Source organism: Orcinus orca, chromosome 15, assembly GCF_937001465.1.
Source record: "Orcinus orca chromosome 15, mOrcOrc1.1, whole genome shotgun sequence".
NCBI lineage: Eukaryota > Metazoa > Chordata > Mammalia > Artiodactyla > Delphinidae > Orcinus > Orcinus orca.
In genome coordinates, this window is record NC_064573.1 from 81,172,605 (window position 1) to 81,193,511 (window position 20,907).

At 39.6% G+C, this 20,907-nt stretch overlaps 1 protein-coding gene across 3 annotated transcripts in view; it reads right to left on the reverse strand.

Moving 5' to 3' along the window:
* The window catches only part of ATP2A2 (ATPase sarcoplasmic/endoplasmic reticulum Ca2+ transporting 2), a 61,045-nt gene extending 40,342 nt beyond the window's left edge, over positions 1–20,703 (reverse strand). For all 3 annotated transcript variants that reach the window (XR_004486996.2, XM_049698442.1, XM_004276723.4), the window contains exons 1-5: positions 19,994–20,703; positions 19,274–19,291; positions 19,106–19,188; positions 11,566–11,670; positions 6,897–7,035 (exon numbers count right to left, since the gene is read on the reverse strand). Coding sequence is in view for 2 of the 3 variants with exons in the window: in XM_049698442.1 (XP_049554399.1) it covers positions 6,897–7,035; positions 11,566–11,670; positions 19,106–19,188; positions 19,274–19,291; positions 19,994–20,111 (463 nt within the window). In the remaining variant the exon portion in view is untranslated. The remainder of the gene's footprint in view (positions 1–6,896; positions 7,036–11,565; positions 11,671–19,105; positions 19,189–19,273; positions 19,292–19,993) is intronic.
* Between the last annotated feature and the right edge of the window lie 204 nt (positions 20,704–20,907).

Sequence of the window (20,907 nt, forward strand, 5' to 3'; positions counted from 1 at the left end):
TTGGTTTCCATCCGTCAGAGAAATATTTTCCTGGCATTAAGATAAAACAAAATTATTGTGGCTTCAGAAGATGAACACATGGGTAACTGTCTCCATATTTATACTTGCCAAATCAATTTTATTTGGTTCCTGTATTCTAGATAGTTATAAGTATACGTATGGTTTTGCTATGCACGCTTACACAATGTCTTCCTGGAAAGGTTATTAGTTGGTATAGCAACATCTAAAATATAATTCCCTTAAACCCCCTCCATCTCCCCCTCAAAAAGCCACCCAGTCTTCAGAAAGTTCAGCAGAACCATCCTATCAGATGTCTTCCAGAAGCTAGCAAAAAGAAGTTTATCATCTGAAGTTAGGAGATGATTCTTACATCCAAACAATGACTACAAAAAGGTCTCTTTCTTTCGGCAAATATCAAAAAAGCAACTCCATGCTCACTTTCATCTTCAAAACAGTTCACAGTATTCTCCAGTTTTTCAATTCACCAGAAAGAACCCTCACACTCAATTTCATAATTTAAGTAATAGTATAAAAGTTACCATGTCTAAAAGCACAATTCATGCCATTTATCCCTTCAGGCCATGCAAGACTTTGACAAGAAATAATTTAGATCTACATTTAGAATTGAAGTTCATTTCTACAGTTTTACAGAACTGAATTATTGGGCTAAATGCCAAATTGCAGGGTCAACTACATTACTAATCCTAATAAAAGTAGAAGTTAAAAAGCCTCAACGTGTATAGAATTAAAAGTCTGAATAAAATAAATACCTATTTATCTGGCCCAGGTCAAGCAGTCACAATATGTTTTCCCAAAATGTTCCATATAATTCACTTAAATGCCTTAGGATTACATCTTTCCCAGTTCAGTGACCCACTGGTCCTAGTAATCTAGCAAAACTAACCATTTCTAATTTGGATCTAAATACATAACCACCATGAAAAGTCACCAGAACAGACCAAACAAGAGTATACTGACAACCTAAAAATTAAAATTGTGATCAGGCATCCTCGACATGATAAAGGGCATCTATAAAATCCACAGCTAACATCATACTTCATGGTAAAAGACTGAATGCTTTTCCCCTACAACCAGGAACAAGACAAGGATTTCTACTCTTGCCACTTCTTTTCAACATTCTACTGGAGAGTCTAGCCAGGGTAATTAGACAAGAAAAAGAAAAGGCACCCAGGCTGAAAAGACAAAAATATTTGTTTTCAGATGACATGGTCTTATATAGAGAAAATCTTAAGGAACCCCTGAAAAACTATTAGAATAAAAGAGTCTACCAAGATTGCACGGTACAATATCAGTACACAAAAATCAACTGTGTTTCTATACACTAGCAAAGAACAATCTGAAAATGAAATTAAGAAAACTATTCCAATTACAAATAGCTCCCCCGCAAAAAACGAACAAAAAACGATAAAATACTTAGGAATAAACTTAACAAAAGTAGTACAAGACTTGAATGCTGAAAACAGAGTGTTAAAAGAAACGAGACCTAAATAAACATAAAGACACCCCATGGTCATGGATCAGAAGATTTAATATTACTGTGATGTATATATTCCCCAAACTGAGCTACAGAGTCAACATTATTCTTATCAAAATCTATGCAGGGTTTTGGGGCAGAAATTAACATGCTAAACTTAAAATGTATATGGAAATGCAAGGGACTCAGAACACCCAAAATAACCTAGAAAAACAACAAAGCCAGGGGACTCAAATTTAGTGATTTCAAAACTTACTACAAAGCTACAGTAATCAAGACAGTGTGGTACTGACACGAGGAAAGACATACAGATCAATGGAATAATAGTCAATTTGCAGTGGAAAATGAAGTCAATTGATTTTTGACGAGTGTCAGGACAATTCAATGAAGAAGTCTTTTCAACAAATGGTGCTGATACTACTGGATATCCAAATGCAAAAAAATCAAGTTGGACACCTACCTCACACCATATACAAAATCTTGGTGACATGAGATCACAGAATAGCTTCTTAGATATGACACCAAAAGCACAAGCAATGAAAGAAAAAAAAAGACAAATAGGACTCTATCAAATTAAAAACTTTTATGCTACAAAGGACACTGTCAAGTAAAAAAGACACCTACAGAACGGGAAAAAAAATTTTCAAACCCTATCTGATAAGCCAGGATATGTAAAGAACTCTTACAACTCAACATTAAAAAGACAGCCCAACTAAACCCAATGGATTTAGACAGTTCTCAAAGATGACATACTAATTGAAAATAAGCACATGAAAAGATGCTCAATATCATTAGGAAATTAGGGAAGTACAAATTAAAATCACAATGAGATAACACTTCAAGGCTAAAATTTAAAAAAAGACAAGTGTTGATGAGGATGTGGAGAAACTGGAACCTATATACATCGCTGATGGAATGTAAAATGATGCAATCACTTTGGAAAACAGTTGGGAAGTTCCTCAAAATGTTAAACTTTGAGTCACCGTAAGCTCCAGCAATTCCATGTCTAGGTATATATCTAAGAGAGTGAAAGCATATGTTCACACAAAAATTGTACTTGAATGTGCACAGTAGCGTAATAGCCAGAAAGGAGAAAGCCACTCAAACACTCATGAACTGATGAATGAATAAACAAAATGTGGCATACCTAAACAATGGAATATTATTGAGCCATAAAGAATACAGTATACACATGAATGAACTATATGATACATGCTACAACATAAATGAATCCTGAGAACAATATACTAAGTGAAAGAAGCCAGTCTAAAAAGGGCATTTATTGTATGATTCCATTTATATACAATATCCAGAATAAGCAAATCCCTAAAAAAAAATTGTGGTTGCCAGGGACTGGGGAAAGAAGGGCAGAGGAAGTGATTGCTAATGGATATAGGGTTTTCTTTTTGGAGGAAGATGTTCTGAAATTAGACAGTGGTTATGACTGTAGAACTCTGAATATACTAAAAAACATTTAATTACACACTTTAAAGGAGTGAATATTAATTATGGCATGTGAATTATATCTCAATAAAGCTGTTTTTAAAAGATTATAAACTAGGCCTCCAACAAATTGATATATGAAATATGTACACATTCACTAAGGATACTGTATATTCTCTAGCAAATTAACTACAGTTGAAGATAGAAGCAATAAACCACAAAGACTCAGTTTCAATTGTAAAGTATGACTAACAGTATGCACCCCATAGAGTGGTTGATGGTTAAAAACCAAGCACTAGCAAGTTTATCACTATATCTGGCACACACTTCAAGCTTTGTTATTACTGAACTTAAGCACAGACTTCAAATTATCTATTCTGCACAGAAGCTGCACAATAAGCAGGTTTACATTAGCTAAACTTACTCCATACTTCCGATTTCAAGTTTCATTTATTACTCACTGAGCGCTTGTTACATGCTCAGCAAGATTACAATGATCAGTGTGACACACGTCTGCTCGTTGCCTAGCAGTATGACAATAGTGTTTAATAAAATGTTCATATCTATCTAAAACTAGTTGCTCGTATCTATCTAAAACTAGTTACCACCTCTGTTCAGCATCCCTCAGAATGGTCAAAATTCAAAAAATAATACAAGAGCCCAATGTCCAAGCATTGCATATGCTTTCAGCAATTAGTATACAGTGGGGGAAGAGTTGGAGGAAAAAAGTGTTAACTATCAGGACCTGTTAGACTCCTCACAAAGGATTCAAAAACAGGTGAAATCGGAATAGGGTTGAGAATGTGTACTGCTTAGAACAATTACTATTGGTAATAAGTAGATTCACCTAAGATGAGGAATTTAAACTCATGTTTTAATATTTTTTTTGAATATTAAAAGAAAGGCAGTGGGGCTTCCCTGGTGGTGCAGTGGTTGGGAATCTGCCTGCCAATGCAGGTGACACAGGTTCGAGCCCTGGTCCGAGAAGATCCCACGAGCCACAGAGCAACTAAGCCTGTGCACCACAACTACTGAGCCTGCACTCTAGAGCCCACGCACCACAACCACTGAAGCCTGCGCACCTAGAGCCTGTGCTCTGCAATGAGAAGCCCGCGCACTGCAATGAAGAGTAACCCCTGCTAGCCACAACTAGAGAAAGCCCGAGCGCAGCAACAAAGACCCAACTCAGCCAAAAAAAAAAAAAAAAAAGAGTCCTGCATGGCTAGAGCATAGGGAGTTGCATAAGATGAAATCACAGAAGCAAGCAGGAGCTATACAATGCAAGGTCATTTAGGGTCAAAGAAAAAAATTTATATTTCTGGTGCAAGAGAGAAGCCACTGAAGTGTTTTAGCAAGTGAATAAACATGACCTTTAGGAAACTGGCTTCTGTGTGGAAAGAAAACAGTAAAGGAAGGCAGAGGCTCGTTAGGACACAATGACAATGTCAGTGTGAGGTGATGGTGGGACTGGTGTGGTGACTGAGGAAAAAGTAGTAAACAAATTTGGCTGTGTTTTGGAGACAGAATCAACTGGTCTTAGAGACAGAATAAAAGAGGAAAGAATCAAGATGATTCCCAAGTTTCTCTCAGTTAACTAGTTGGTAAGAGTGACTTACTGAGACAGGAAAGACTGGAGAGAACCAGAATTCAGAGAAAAGAGAAACCAAAACCACCTCCATTGAAGAGAAGCTGGTCTTAGTTTATTCCTTCAAAAGGGAAGATGATGCTTTGAGGATCAAGGTTACAGTTTCCTCTGACGCTGTAAACCACTGCCATCTACTGATGCAAACCAAGGATAAACACTTTGGGGGTGATTTCTCTAAGTTTTCAGATACATTGAATATACTGAAATAGCTTAAGTAGCACAAAAAATTCTTACAATATCTTAATTTGACAGGCTGAAAGTATATTACCAGACTAAGCTGGAGAACTGGAAAACATACAAAGTCAAAAAGAATCTTGTGCAATATTTAGGTGACCTGCAAGTGCACTGACCACATATATATTTGTGGAAAGACAAACTATCTTCCTCTAATGTTTCCTTCCTCAGTTACTAGCACCATCACCACCCGGGCACCTAAACTAGATATCCTGCCAGTATCTTTGATGCCACACCCTACTTCACATCCACCCCAATATCTATTAAGTTATCATAACCTGTTGCTTGGCACCTAAACCTGAGGTTCACTTTTCAAACTATACATGGCTGTAATTCCTTGCCCAAGGGAGATTCAGAGTTAATACTTTGGGTTGAGACCTGGTAAAAACTTTTAAGGAGGGTCCCCAGATAATTCTGATGTGCACCCTTGCTTTAAAACTCCTACTTATAAACTCAAAATCTTCCCCTCATTATTCTTAATGCTACAGCCTTCGTTATTGTTTGCTCTCATTAACCCTTACCTATCTCCAGCCTTCCCATTCTGACCTACTTCCTACATCACCACCAGAATTCCCTAAGTCATATTTTTGCTGTAAAATCCATGGTGACAAAATGGTTAAATCTAAATAAGGTCTACAGATTAAAAAAACTGATACAATACTGTTATCTACTTTCAGTAGTTAACTGGAATCATATTAAAAGAATGCTCTAAATTTTATAAAATAATCACTCAAGTATTTAGGAGTAAAGAGGCATCATTTCTGCAACTTACTCTCAAACAGTTCAGACAAAAATGTGTGAATGTATAGATACAGACTGAAAGAGGATAATGCACATGTGATAACAAACATTTGGAGAATCTGGGTAAAAGCTAAATGGGAACTCTTACTAGTCTTGCAACTTTTAAGTCTGAAATTGTGTCAAAATTAAGTTTAAAAAATCCACTGGCCAAAACACTTCATTCTGAGTTGTACTTTTGTTAACACTATTAAGCAAGCTGTTAGGTCATTTATACAAATTTTGCTGTCCTAAGTAATCAACGTGTGGGTACACAGGCAACACTATTCTTTTACTGGAAGACCTATGACAAGGTAATTTACTTTTGTTTTTCTTCTGTTTTTCGGCTGCGCCAGGCAGCATGCGGGATCTAGTTTCCCTGACCAGGGATCAAACCCGGGCCCCCTGCATTGGGAGGGCAGAGTCTTAACCACTGGACCACCAGGGAAGTCCCGGTAATTTACTTTCAAAGACCAAAACTGCAGAGCACAGGCCAGGAGACTCAGCACTGAATTCTCATTACAATGAGTAAGACAAAGCACAATTTCCCCACAAGTCAGTGTAAAGGTGATACTATGAGACAATTCACAAAAAGAAAACAAGTATTCTGAGCTCAGGAGGGTGTGAAAAACCACAATGATTTGAATAACCCAATGTAATAATTCCCCAGCAAAAAGATTACACAGTTCTGATTGGCTCCAGGGGCATTTGGGTTGCCTGAAAACATGGCATTGACCTATAGGAAAGAGGACCTTTTTGAGATCTGTGTAGAGCTCTGGCATTGCAGTGGATTCACTAACTCTTTAAAGCCCAAACCTAGATCCCCGGCTCAGTGTTATGTCAAAGTATTCTTAAGTAGAGCTTTTAAAGTCATGAGATTACCCTTAGCCATCAACTAGGTTTGATGGTTCCAAGATTGACCTATTTGTGCCAAGAACCAAAACAGGAAAAACTATGTAGCCATTAACTAGTATTCTACAAACTGCTCACTACAACTAACTGTCAAATCAAGATTAAGTTCATTATCTCACCTGCACTAGTGTTCCACAATGTACTAAAAGTAATAAGCACAATAATTCAAAACACCTTGTTTAAAAAAAAAAGATAAACACATCAACATGAAGGGAGGTGCCAAAACACTTTGAAAATTTTACAGAAAACCTGATTTGTTTGGATAGCGCTAAAAATCTGTTAACGTAATTGATACACGAGCCTAACTTTTAAAACTCTTAAGTATGAGCCTTCAGAAAAGGGCTGTATTCAGATATACAACCTAAAATAAAAATGACAAACTGAACTCACCAGCAATTTCTACAATATCACCAGGAACTATGTCTTTAGCTTTAATCCGCTGTACACTCTTCCTGTCTTGTCGATACACTTTGCCCATTTCAGGCTCATACTCCTTAAGGGCTTCGATTGCATTTTCAGCATTTCTTTCCTGTAAAAAAGAAAACAAAAGATAACAGTAGTAAATACAGCCTGCCACTGCCAAGTGTTTCTGGCCCTAGGAATCAAATTTTAGAGTTGTAAACTAAACTTAAAAAGAAAAAACACAGGAGATGCATATTAATGACATTTGTAATAAATGATTCACATCTTAAGGTAATAACATTAGGCCCTTATGATTTTGTATTAAAAATGAAAAAATAAGCACCCGAAGAAGGGTAAGGAGATAAAAATCAATGGAAAGAAGCAGTTATTAGAACCTGCTGTCCCTATGCACACTGGGCAACATGGCCCTCACCTTCAGCTTCACACACTCACATCATTAAATCAATCATGACCCCCATGAAAGGTGATGGTCTGGGGTTGGACTGCCCAGGCTCAACATAGGCTTTTGCACTCAAAAGCTATGTGACTGTGGATAATATGACACACAGCTTTATGGCCTACAAAACCAGGACACTAACAGTACCCACCCTCAAGGGTTGTGAGGATTTACAAGCTATGTGTAAAATGCTTAGATTGTGTTTTGGCACATAGTGAATGCTTTGAGTGATGAACTAAGAAAATCCAGTTACGTCTCACAACTTCTAAATCTCTCACCAGTACTAAAGACCAATAAGTGGCCGGAAGCACTGCCAGTCACATACCATATTTACCATAATATTATATATAAACATGTCAAGACTTAGTCACACACAATTTTTTTTTTTTTTTTGCAGTACGCGGGCCTCTCACTGTTGTGGCCTCTCCCATTGCGGAGCACAGGCTCTGGACGCGCAGGCTCAGCGGCCATGGCTCACGGGTCCAGCCACTCTGTGGCATGTGGGATCTTTCCTGACCGGGGCACGAACCCGTGTCCCCTGCATCGGCAGGCGGACTCTCAACCACTGCGCCACCAGGGAAGCCCGACACACAATTTTTATTTCCTAATTTCAAGATGAAAGATGCAGAATTAAAATGAGCCATGTTGAAAAAAAAAAAAAGCTAAGGGAAAGTTCCTTTGGGGGGCGGTGGGGGAGTATGTGTGAAATTTGCCTTTTCTCCTTTTAGAAAATAAGCAATTAGGACTTCCCTGGTGGCACAGTGGTTAAGAATCCGCTTGACAATGCAGGGGACACAGATTTGAGCCCTGGTCCGGAAAGATCCCACATGCCGTGGAGCAACTAAGCCCATGCGCCACAACTACTGAGCCTGCACTCTAGAGCCTGCAAGCCACAACTACTGAGCCCGTGTGCCACAACTATTGAAGCCCTCGTGCCTAGAGCCCGTGCTCTGCAACAAGAGGAGCCACTGCAATGAGAACCCACACTCCACAACGAAGAGTGCTCACTGCAACTAGAGAAAGTCCCCACACAGCAACGAAGACCCAACGCAGCCAAAAATAAATATAAAATTAATTAATTTAAAAAAAAAGAAAATAAGCCATTAGAAGGAGCAAATCTACAAAGCACATGCCCAGTTGAGGTTACTCAGTGGACAAAGGAAATAATTCTTTCATTTCTCTCACATCTTTGCTCTCCAACCTAAAGCTCTTCAGTTTAACATTTGCATAAAATTTATGCTCGATAACATGCAATCTAATTTTTCACACTGTGGTAAAAATTAAGTCCCCAAACCTGCTTAAAGAGAATTTAGATGACACAAAACTGAAAGCTAATGGCATGTGTCTAACTTTTTATGTATGCATTCCTGAGAAAGTACAAGAAACCTTAAATTTGGAAAGTTCATGATAAGAATAATTTAAATCCCAATCAGATCTGCTTGAAGAATGAGTCTATCTGTATCACCTTATAATTAACAGAAATACCAGCATATCTAACTCAAATTAATGTCACTGGCTAAAAGGTCCTTCAGGTTAAGTTCAAATGTTACTGATACTGTAGAAAGAATAAATTCTGAGCATTGTTGCTATTCAATTATTCAACTTTGAAACTACTTTTTCCTCAGGATTTTCCCCCCTGAATTTATGAACTGTGGCAGTTTTATTTCTCCTTCCTCGAGGTCATGTCAGGTAGAGTTTAATTAGACTGACCAAAATTAAGATGTCCAGGAGCACTGTATTTTGCTTCTATTAAAAATCAGGGAGGGACTTCCCTGGTGGTCCAATGGTTAAGTCTTTGCTTTCCAATGCAGGGGGTGCAGGTTCGATCCCTGGTCAGGGAGCTAAGATCCCACATGCCTTGTGGCCAAAAAACCAAAACATAGAACAGAAGCAATACTGTAACAAATTCAATAAAGACTTTAAAAAAAATGTTCCACATTAAAAATCAGGGGGACTTCCCTGGTGGCTCAGTGGTTAAGCATCTGCCTGCCAATGCAGGGGACACAGGTTCTAGCCCTGGTCCAGGAAGATCCCACATACCACAGAGCAACTAAGCCCGTGCACCACAACTACTGGGCCTGCACTCTAGAGCCTGTGAGCCACAACTACTGAGCCCACCCGCCTAGAGCCCGTGCTCTGCAACAAGAGAAGCCACCGCACCTCAACAAAGAGTAGCCCCCACTCACCGCAACTAGAGAAAACCCGCGTGAAGCAACAGAGACCCAACACAGCCAAACATAAACAAATTTATTTAAAAAAAACAAAAACAAACAAACAACAAAAAACAGGTCAGCTTGGGGAAAAACAAATATACCTAACTTACTATGAACAAAAACTTAGAAGACCTTCTAAGGTTTCCTTTGTTCTAAAAGTTACAACTCCTACCTCCTCCAGTCAAACCTAAATAGGTCTAAGTGTCATTCCTCAAACACACTTTGTACCTCTCTGCTCATGCCACCCCCTCTCTGGAATATTCTCCCCAGCTTCCACCCACAAAAGTCCTATTTCTTTATAGTTCCCCCAATTGCTTGTCAGCCTTCCTTGATGACACTGATCAGAAATACATGCCCCACCCCTCCCAAATACTACCTTACACTATAATTATAACTTTCATTACTTCCAGAAAGCAAGAACCCTATAGTATTTATTGCTCATACCCTTCTGTATATTATGTAATAGGATATCCATCAAAAATATTACTGTTTTCTTTAACCTAAGACATATCTAAAAGTCCTGTGAAAATTGCTGTAAAATTTTACTTTGGAGTTCAGATCAGCCTGACCCTGGATATAAATCCCAGATACTCTATGTATGTACTATCTGTACGGCCTTTGATAAGTCAATCACTCTGAACTTCTATGTCACATCTGTCCAATGGGAATATCATCTGCCTTACAAAATCACTCTAAGCATGAAATGGGAATATGTATGCGTTATCTACTATGTAACTGACATAAATTAATTTAAAAATGCATATTACTAACTTGAGAAGGACAATCTAATGCTATATATTGTTTCTTTTGCCTAAATTATTCACAAAAAGATCGTTTCTATTTAAATAAAAGCAATTTAAAAAAATCAAATGTAGCACAATTAAAAATTTCTTCTAAGTAGGCTTCCTTCTAAATGAGCTCACCACATAAAGGCCTTCATGTTTATTAATAAGATCAGAAGTTTACAATTCCAATAGGATTAAATATGTTTATAAGATGCTTCCACTTTAAGAATGACAGATACACTCTATTTTAGTCCTGAAAGAGGTGACTATATCTATCAAACATCTAAAAGATCAATACTTAAAAGATGAATGAGAGGGACTTCCCCGGTGGCACAGTGATTAAGAATCTGCCTGCCAATGCAGGGGACACGGATTCGATCCCTGGTCCAGGAAGATCCCACATGCCACGGAGTAACTAAGCCAGTGCGCCACAACTACTGAGCCTGCACTCTATAGCCCCCGAGCCACAACTACGGAAGCCTGCGCTCCGCAACAAGAGAAGCCACCGCACTGCAATGAAGAGTAGCCCCCGCTCACCGCAACTAGAGAAAGCCTGCACACAGCAAAGACGACCCAACACAGCCACAAATAAAAAGATGAATGTGAAATATTAGTCTGGGTTTGTTAAAATATATCAAAAACAAAAACCTAAAAGATCCATAGTCTTTAAAAAGTTAAATTCTCAAACTAGCTATCTGCAGAAGACCAATCATGCAAATATGGGGCAGACGTGTGATCCTGTTATGTTTCTGTAGTAAAATCAGCTTCCATTCTGTGAATAAGAAAGGCCTGGGTACTGGGCAGTTAAGGGAAAATAGCCAGGAATATGCTCTGAAGGTAAAATTATTTAGGATTTAAACAATTTTTATAACTAAATACACACACACACACACACCCCACCCCCCCCACCCCCCAAGGAGAATAAAAGTTTTTCATAGGAAGCAGCTAGAAAATATAAAGAGAATACTGGTCGTCAAATTTTCTGGGTTTCCTTAAGTAGCTTCTTTATCCACTGTTCTTAATTCCATGCTACCATGAAGGATGAGCAATTTTAACAGCAAAGTATATATGCATGAGGTCTAAAATTTTGCCATTAAATAAATTAATAGATAAAAAACACATGTAGTTCCACAGATTGTTTTAACAGTTTAAATCACTTACGTAAATTACCAAAATTTTGCAATACAGGAATTTTTGCTTACCTGCCATACACCCACAATTGCATTGGCTACTAATATAAGTAAAATCACAAAGGGTTCTACAAAAGCTGTAATTGTTTCTTCACCTTCTTCAAACCAAGCCAAAACCTAAAAGAGAAATGGCACGCGTTAGAACTGTAATGTGTTCTTACAACAAAAGTGGCTGGCATTAAAGGAATTATTATGATACATAAAATCTCTTTTCTTACCATCCTTAGAAACAAAAGGTAGCAAAATGTAATGACATAAACAACAAGCTTATATCTTGTTCCCAATAATTCTTAAGACTCAAAACTATAAACTTCTTAATAATACCCTTAAGAACTAATTTATTTTTTCATGTAATAATTGGTTTAAAATCCAAAACAAATACTTTTGGGGAACTAAATTCCATTCATTTTCTGTGTATATTTTTCAAAAGAAATAAAACAAATTCCTGATTTTGTTAAAGCAAAAGGCAATCATGAAACTTTGTTAATTTGGTTAATATTCACATCAAATAATACCTATGTGGCACAAATTCATAGTAAAAACAACTTAATCATTGACTCAAAATTAGAGTATATAAACTGCTAATGTCCCACGTATTTTCAGTGGTGTTGCTGAAGGTCATTACTGCAAGGTTGTTCTGCGATCAGGAATGTATTTTGAAGGTTATCCTCCATAGGATATCTAGTACAGGAACACAGCTCTTCAGAGATGACATAAATCCAAAAATGTTATACCTGGGCACAGAACACTGTCCCAAGAAAAATGAGCAGAGAATTAACTTCTAGCTCACACAAGCCACACTATACTTTCTAACTGAGCAACCCTAAGAAGAGAGAATCTAACACAATGAATCTTAAAATAAACAACATAGTAAAAGAGGCATCTAAATGGTTAAAAATTTAACAACCAATTTTTGTGGAAAACTGCCAATCCAAAAAGGATGTTAAAGGTATCTTATGATACAGTCTGGGAGGTAAGATTTGCCTTTGCCTTTTAACACTGCTTAAAATGTTTGTATATTCCACAATGAAATCTTTTCTTTAAAAGATCTATTCAGTAAACAATGAAAGCACTGTCTCTGATACTTTTTAATATTGTCAGATATGAGGTATGGCAATAATGAAGCCATCTGACGACTACATTTGTACCTAGTGGAATACTATAAAATGAGCTTTGACACAAACAGCAAACAACCAGAAAGATGATTAAGGTAAGACCCAACATGAATTTTGCAAGTAAATGAGGGTAACGATGAATTAACAACAAATATCAATTTGTTAGGCAGCTTTGCTCACCACTATACCACCAACAAAAGAAATATCGTATCAATTTGAGCAGGAAAAAAAACAGGAGACCCAAGGCCAGGTCCTGAAAGACGCCAATCACCACTGACAGCCAATGAACCAGGGCAAGCAGAACACCAGAATGAATATAAATTGTTCCTGCAAGCTTTCAGCTGGGCATTCCTGGTGTTAAGGCCAGGCCTAATGGCAGGATGAAAACTTCTCTAGGAAGTTATAAATTTTGATAGATGCAAGATCACAGCTGCTTTGATGCTAGCCTTTCAAACATTTGCCAAGGAGAGCTATCAGAAGTAAGAAACTTAATTAGCTCTTGGGGGAGAAAAATTGCTCAACTTGAAGAGTAACTAGGACCTTTAGAAAAGGTCAGTGAGGCATTAGCAACTGTAAGATAAGCTTCACACCTTGTTAAATCGGGTATGAATTTCCCTCTTGGCAGCTAGGCGGGAGGAACAAACTTAAAGCAATATCCCACATAAGCTGGAACAAAGGAAAAGACTAAAGAAAGCAAGCAGTGACAGGACTATCAAAGGAAACCTCTACTTTTCAAGAAATGTGTGGTTCCTTTGCACAAGTGGTATTTATCCATAATGCAATAACCCTCATCTGTATTATGAAGTAGGATTTTCTTCCACTATGTGACTTTAAATGTTTATGTGTAAGAAACACAGGCATTCATAGTTATTTGAGGGTTCTGGACAATGTATAATTACTGCCTCATGAGAAACTAGTGGGCAAATCTCTTAGTGTGGAAGGGCAGTGCTGAACCTATTTAACACTGACAACTACCAATTTTCTAATATTTAAAAAAAATTTTGAAACCCACAAATAACCCAAAGAATTAAGTGCTACAACTCAAAATAAAGATGAACCGTATTTCATTTACTGCTAAGAATCAATCCAGTCAATCATGTTCAAACCACATGGTGCAGTCCTTCATGGTTTTGTTCTATTGAAAAGAAAACCTCTCTTGCGTAAATGGGAAGATGATGCTGACCGATGGAAGATCCCATGAGATGGGGAAGAGGGTAGTGAAGAGGGAAACTGGATGAGTGACAAATTACTATGTCTTATTAGCATTATAGTACAGTCAGTTCATAATTATGGTTACCAGAAGTTATACAAAATATACAGGGGGCAGAGAGAATGTTTCTAAAAAATCTTTATTGAGAACAGGTTGAATATAAAGGATTATCTGTTTGTATTTCCTTTTGTTGATTATTCTACCCCCAGGGGTCTAGAAGAGTCTCTGGTACATAGTTGATGCTCACTATATATTTACTGAATAAATGCATGAATAAACAAAACAAAATCTCATACAACGTCTAAGGTACAAGTCCCTACCTGGCAGTCTATGAACTTAAACATTAAGAGAGCAAAAAGGTAACCAACCTCATTAACAATATCAAAGGGAAGTGGAAGGAAAAGCTACTGCAGTATAATTTTAGGCATAGTGTTTCTTCTTCCTTTGCTTTGCACTATTAATACAGGAACAGTACTTCTGGGGCTTACAGTATCCAGCTACGGCAAGTTCAAAAGTTTCAAACTTGTCAATCCTATTCAAAGTAAACACTTGCTAGGTTACTTTATTTATTTTACTTTATTTATTTAATTCCCTGACCAGGGATCGAACCTGGGTCCTGGCAGTGAAAGCACAGAGTCCTAACCACTGGGAATTCCCTTGCTAGGTTACTTTAGACAGGGTAGGGTATCTTCTAATTGTTATATGGAAGACTGATCTCTGTGTATCACCATAACTTCTGAGAGTACAGCCGAAAGATGCCAGAGAGCGGGGTTTAATGAATTAAGCAAATTTTAATCCAAAGTAAAAAGGGATGTTCTGGTATAAACTAGGAGACAGTCACAGTACCATGACTCAGTTATCTACACGTTAGGATAATGTGCAGAGCTCTTAACAAGAACTTAAGAAGAAAATGAGAGATCATAAGCACATTCTTAAGACTGAGGGTCTTAAAACATGTATCAGGTCTGCATTCCTCCTTGTATCCTTAGCAATTTGCAATGCCTTAGGGCACTCAAACATTTGTTCAATGAAGGAAAAAATTTACATCAAGAAATTTAAAAAGAGGAAACAAATAAGAAAGTATCACCAATAAGTGTTATAGCAATTTTCTGAAGTGAGAAACAAAAATTCTTTCAGCCATTATAAAAAGAATAGTATGAATTAGACTATAGATTCTCTTGTGAACCAGACATAAAGCTTATGTGAAAACACTCTTCAATATTTTCAGATTTGAAAATACAATCTTATTTAAAAGAAAACAAAAAACCCCATACACATTCACCTTTCAAACCATATTTTAAAGACAGGCTCTAAATAAATTACTTAAACCAAGCAGTAAACTGCCCATTTTGTCCTTCAAAATAATTAAAAGAAAACACAGGAAAAATTTAAAATCACTACATTATCAAATACTTCTTGAATATATCTTACTGAGAAAACAAGAGTAAACAAATTTCATGTATTTTGAAAATGCTACAACACAAACTCATCCAAATATTTGTTAACTCAAAAGCACTAACCTGGGACACTTCTCTAGTGGCGCAGTGCTTAAGAATCCGCCTACCAATGCAGGGGACACAGGTTCGAGCCCTGGTCCGGGAAGATCCCACATGCCGTGGAGCAACTAAGCCCGCGAGCCACAGCTACTGAGCCTGCACTCTAGAGCCCACGAGCCACAACTGCTGAGCCTGCGTGCTGCAACTATTGAAGCCCACACGCCTAGAGCCCGTGCTCTGCAACAAGAGAAGCCACCGTAATGGGAAGCCTGCGCACCACAACGAAGAGTAGCCCCCCGCTCGCTGCAACTAGAGAAAGCCCGCGCGCGCAGCAACGAAGACCCAACGCAGCCAAAAATAAATAAATAAATAACAAATTAATTAAGTAAAGAAAAGAAGCACTAACCTAGGTTCTAAAAGGAATTAAGAATCCCTTCAAAGGTTCCAGTAGGAAGAAAAGACAAATTATTCAAATGTAAATCAAAGTTGAGAAATGCCCTGGTCTAAGAAAGTTTTATTAGCATTTGAGGGTCAATCTAAGTAACTGAGATAGGGAAATGGGGGTGAAGGGTAGAGAAGCTTATGCAAATTGTGTTACCAGAGAGGACTTTATGATTCTGACAGATGAGACAAATATGGTCCTCAAGCTCACTTCCTTCAGGTTAACTGTCACCTTAGACACCTCTCCTGACCGCCCTATTTGAAAACTGCACTCCTTCCACAGGCTCCCCTATTCCGCCACCAACAACCATGTTATTTTTTCCCACAGCACTACCTCCAATCCAACAGTTTATTATATATTTTACTTTTATCTGTCTCCACTAGAACGTCAGCTCCAGGTAAGAGACAGTGTATTTCGTTCCATGCTGTATCCCCAGTGTTTGTGCCATGTACCTAAGGTGCTCAATTCCTAACAAAGCAGGGAAGAGAGAAAAGAACAGGCATTCCAATTAAGCAACCATATGATGTGTTATATGAAGGGCAAAGCTGGTGAACAAGGGGAATGGAAAGAAAAAGTGAAAAGGATAGGAAGGTACTGAATGTCAAGTTAAGGAATTTCTAATGTTACTTCACATACAATGGGAGATATATAGCTCACTTCTTCCAACCCAAGTGACAAGTTAATTAAACTTTATCCCTACAGGTCACAAGTATAAAACATTAATGCTGTTTCCACTTTCTGCCAACGCAAAATATTAACTATGGTTAACAGTTTACTACTTAGATATTTGAAATATATCACTAAAGCCTAGTATTTCTTAACTTGAGCAGAACCTGATGATGTATCATATATAGATTATAAAAACTGCCTATCTGCTTCTCCATAAGAGCATGTATATTTTACCATTTTTCCTTTTAAACGAATAGGAATGAACTGACTACCACAAAAAACTCAGTGCTCTTTTCAAAGGTAAAGAAATGTGGAATGAAAAGGGTCAAGCATAATGTAGCAGTAGTGCTAATCCCACATGAAGAAAATCAACAAGTTTTATATCTGCAATTTCTTGATCAAACAAAACAAAGCAAATTAAGTTACAGTACTTCCTAAACAATAAATGTTTAAACTTTTCTGTTTAGCAACCCATAAAATAAAAATGTAACATAGTTCATTTCCTAAGCAATAACTCCATGTAGTTACCAAAAAGGTAACTCAAATTTCAACTCCAAAATATAGCTCTAAAAAGCTATAAAAAGCCAACATCCTACCTTACAACAAAATTAAAGCTTTTATTTAAAAACCCATTTGAGGGAATTCCCTGGCACTCCAGTGGTTAGGATTCGGGGCTTTCACTGCTGCGGCCGGGTTCATTCCCTGATCAGGGAACTACAGATACTGCAAGCTGTGCAGCACAGCCAAAAAATAAAATAATAATAATAATTTTTAAAAAAATTTGAAAATGCCCAGAAGATTTAAGCTCCTTACTTCAGTGTAAAACTCACATCATTATTTCAAAATATTAATATAAAGTCACTCAAACTGGCCACTCAAGAGATCCTATACAACCCAAATAGTCAATAGCTTGTCTACTGGAAATAAGGCCACCGATGTTACAACACTGTCTTAAATTACACACACAAAATAACGCAATAAAAATTTATTTTATCTCTTCTTGTATATAGCAGCTGATTAACTTCTAAGAGATCCCCGATGACCTTACTGAAGCCCAGTATTAAAACTACCAAGCTTGAGACTATTTTAAAATTATGTAGCCAGCTTAAACATAAACATTATACTACCTCAAACACATTATTTGTTTTGTTCCACGACAATGTATTGAAACTAATTAATCAAACAGCTCTATTCCTTTATCTGAATTGGTAAAGCAGCAGCCACTTACTGAAGAGGAATTTTTTTTAACCAAGAAAAACAGACACGTATAAGGTATGGAGTGACTAATTCAGGATGCTTAATGATTTGCTATGATACTCTCTTAATTTTATTCAATGAAAACCGTAGAAAACATTCGTGAGGAATTAATTATTAACGGCTACACATCACTTGGCTAACATGGCATGACATATTAAAGTCTCATGGCAGAATCTGCGTACAGAAACTCCAAAAAAGTTCACCTCTTGCCAAGTTTTTCCCTTCACCGAAAGTAAAGAAATGCCCACTGCTTCATGTATTTAGTTCTCAAAATAGCCCTCTAGGGTAAGGTTGTCAATAAAGACAGAGGTAGATCCCTGAGGCCTGCATGCTTACAAACACACAAAAATGAAATCTTGAAGCTGTGTCAAGTTTGCAAAGCCTGAAACAAGTTATCGCACTGAGTGAATTTCACTTCCCATCTTGGTTTTTATAAGAACAGGATACTGTACTTTAAGAACAAAAGGCATCTCATGCTGTTAGGATTAGGAACATCTGTGTCCTATTCATGACCATTTTTAGGAAAACTTCGAAGTCCAATGCCCAAGAAAAAAAATGCAATAAAAAAATCAATATTGAACACAAAAAAAATGTTAATAATAACCTAGAATTATCCTTTCCAACCCCCATCACCTTTCTTCTGCTGTTCTTTGCATTTCACCAGTTTCTTAGCAACCATACAGGACTCAAGCTGGTAAGCACATACAGAACATGAAAAGTTTTTTTTTTTTTTCTTTTAAGATCTAGAACCAATTGTACTAAACCTTGTTCTCTCAACCTAGGAGCCACTCAAGACAGGGGTCCAATTTAGATAAATTTACCACCCTAAAGGTCAGTGACCAAATTTGGTCAACAGTGGTGCCATCACTGCCGTCATCATTCTTGTCACTGTCAGAAACAACTGTCACCTTGCCATTACCAGGAAGGGAGAGCAACTGGAATATTCCTTTTGTAAGTTCTATTTACAGACTACAAAGAGCCCAACATCATCTTAGAATGATCTTACACAACGGAAGAACCCAAAACAGAAAAGGCCTTCCAATAAAGAACTTTTTGATATTAAAAGCTGATAAACCACAAGAATTTATAAGACCCTGCCTGCCGCATTTGGGAACAATCTCTAACTGCACTGCCAATGTCAGACATCCATTTATTTTCTGTACGCGAATGGCTTCAAATGTTTTACTTATAAATTTAAAATATCTAGGGAATCAAAAAAAAAAAACCCAAAAACCCCACACAAAACATGAAGAAACAGCTTAAATCTCCAAATATGATGTTCTCACTCAACAGACATTTGTTTCCTGGTTTTTCATCTACGGTATAGTCTCAACTTTTGGAAAGTAAATTTCTTTATACTTACAAAAGATATACATGCTGCCAACAATAAAATTCTAACTAGTAAGTCTTCAAACTGCTCAATCACAAGTTCCAGCAAGGTTTTTCCTGTTAGAAAGAAACATATCTGTTGTAAATGTCATCTTAAGATCAGCACACAAAGTGGGGGAAGAAACGTGTTAAGATTACTCACCTTCTTCAGCCGGTAACTCTGTAGAATGTAGAAATTCACCAGGCAACGTGTCAAGAGAGGAGAAAAAAAAACATTTTAGCACTCTGTCTTTACAAAAATTACTAAATTATCACTGCCTTTGAAAGACGCACCTAGATATATGAACATTCAACCATATTTAACAGAAACCATACCAAAATGGTACCTCAAGAAGATATGCAGTATTTGTTGTATTGATCTACTCCGAAACGTGAAATCTCATCACCACCTAAGTAAGTCTCCTGAAACAAGGAGTCATTTCAGCCCTGTCATCACTTCTGCCAGATGTGTAACTTTGGGTAGTACAAGAACGGTCAGAGGCATTCTCAACTACAACGCCTCCTAAACCGGGTAGGGACGAGAAAATGTCTTGCAGGGCTCAACCCAGATGCAAGAGGCTCATCCCTCCCTCCGCCGGGGCCGGCTGCTGCTGGTGAGAAGCCGCGGAGCTAGCTGCGTGCGGGGAAGGTCAAGGGCTGCAGCCGCGAGGAAGTCAAGAGGAGGCGCAGACCCGACGCCGGAGCCCCCAGCCTGCAACCCCTGTCCCGCAGGGCCGGCGCACGGGCTCAACCCGCCGCCTGCAGCCCTAGTCAGGCGCGGAGCCGAAACCCACGAGGTGGAGCTCAGTCAGCCATCTTTCCTGGCTCTCGGGCCCGCGCCTAGCCGCGCGGCGCCGCTGCAGCCCCGGCGCCGGGCACCTACCGTTGGAGCCCCATCTCTCCTTGAGCTTCTTGACCTGCTCCAGGCTCAGCCCTGTGCTCTCGTTGACGCCGAAGTGACCCAGCACTTCCTCTACCGTCTTTGTGTGCGCGTTCTCCATGGCTGCGGGGGCCCGGCCGGCCTCGCCTCCAGTCCCCGCGGCCTCCTCGCCTCCGCCTCGCACTCGGGCCGCGGGCTCGTGCCACCCCGGGCGCCCAGGCGCGGACTGGTCTCTCCCCCCTCCTTCTCCTACTCCGGCCGCTTCCGCCTCGCCGGGCGCTAAATCACCCCGCACCCCCTCCCCCAGCAACCGCCCCTCTCGCAGCGCGGCCCTCGCCGGCGCCCGCCCCGGGCACAGCTGGACGGTGGGGGGGGCCTCCCGACCCTCCCTCCCCTCGTCAGAAGGGAGGGCCTCCTTCACCCTCAACCGCCCGCCGGGAGTGCAGGCCGCGGCCCCTAGGCCCCCTCCCCGTGCTCCTGAGGTGATTCTCGGCCCCGCCCGGGCCGGTAGAGGGGGCGCTCGGTCGACCCCTGACAGCGGAACGGAGCAACGGAGGAGAGCCGGCGGGGTGATGCGCGGCGCGCTCGCCCTGTCCCCTCAGCTCTGCACCCCCGGCAGCAGTAGAGGAAACCGCAGCGGAGGGGAAGGAGGTGGCGTCGGGGACGGCTCCGCGGCGGCTGCTCTAATAGCATTTATCCGCCGCTGCCTCCCCTCTCGCCGCCGCCGCGGCATGTGGACGCCGCTCATTGGCCGAGAGGGCCCAGCGCGGCGCGGGAGGCGCGGCCCCGCCCCCTCCCTCAGGCTCCCTCCCTCCCGCGCGACTTGCGCCCACGCGGCCGCGCAAGCCCCGCCTCCCCCCTCGAACCGCCCCCAGGAACCCGGATCGAAGCCGGCGTGCCCGCGCCCTGCGCGCTCT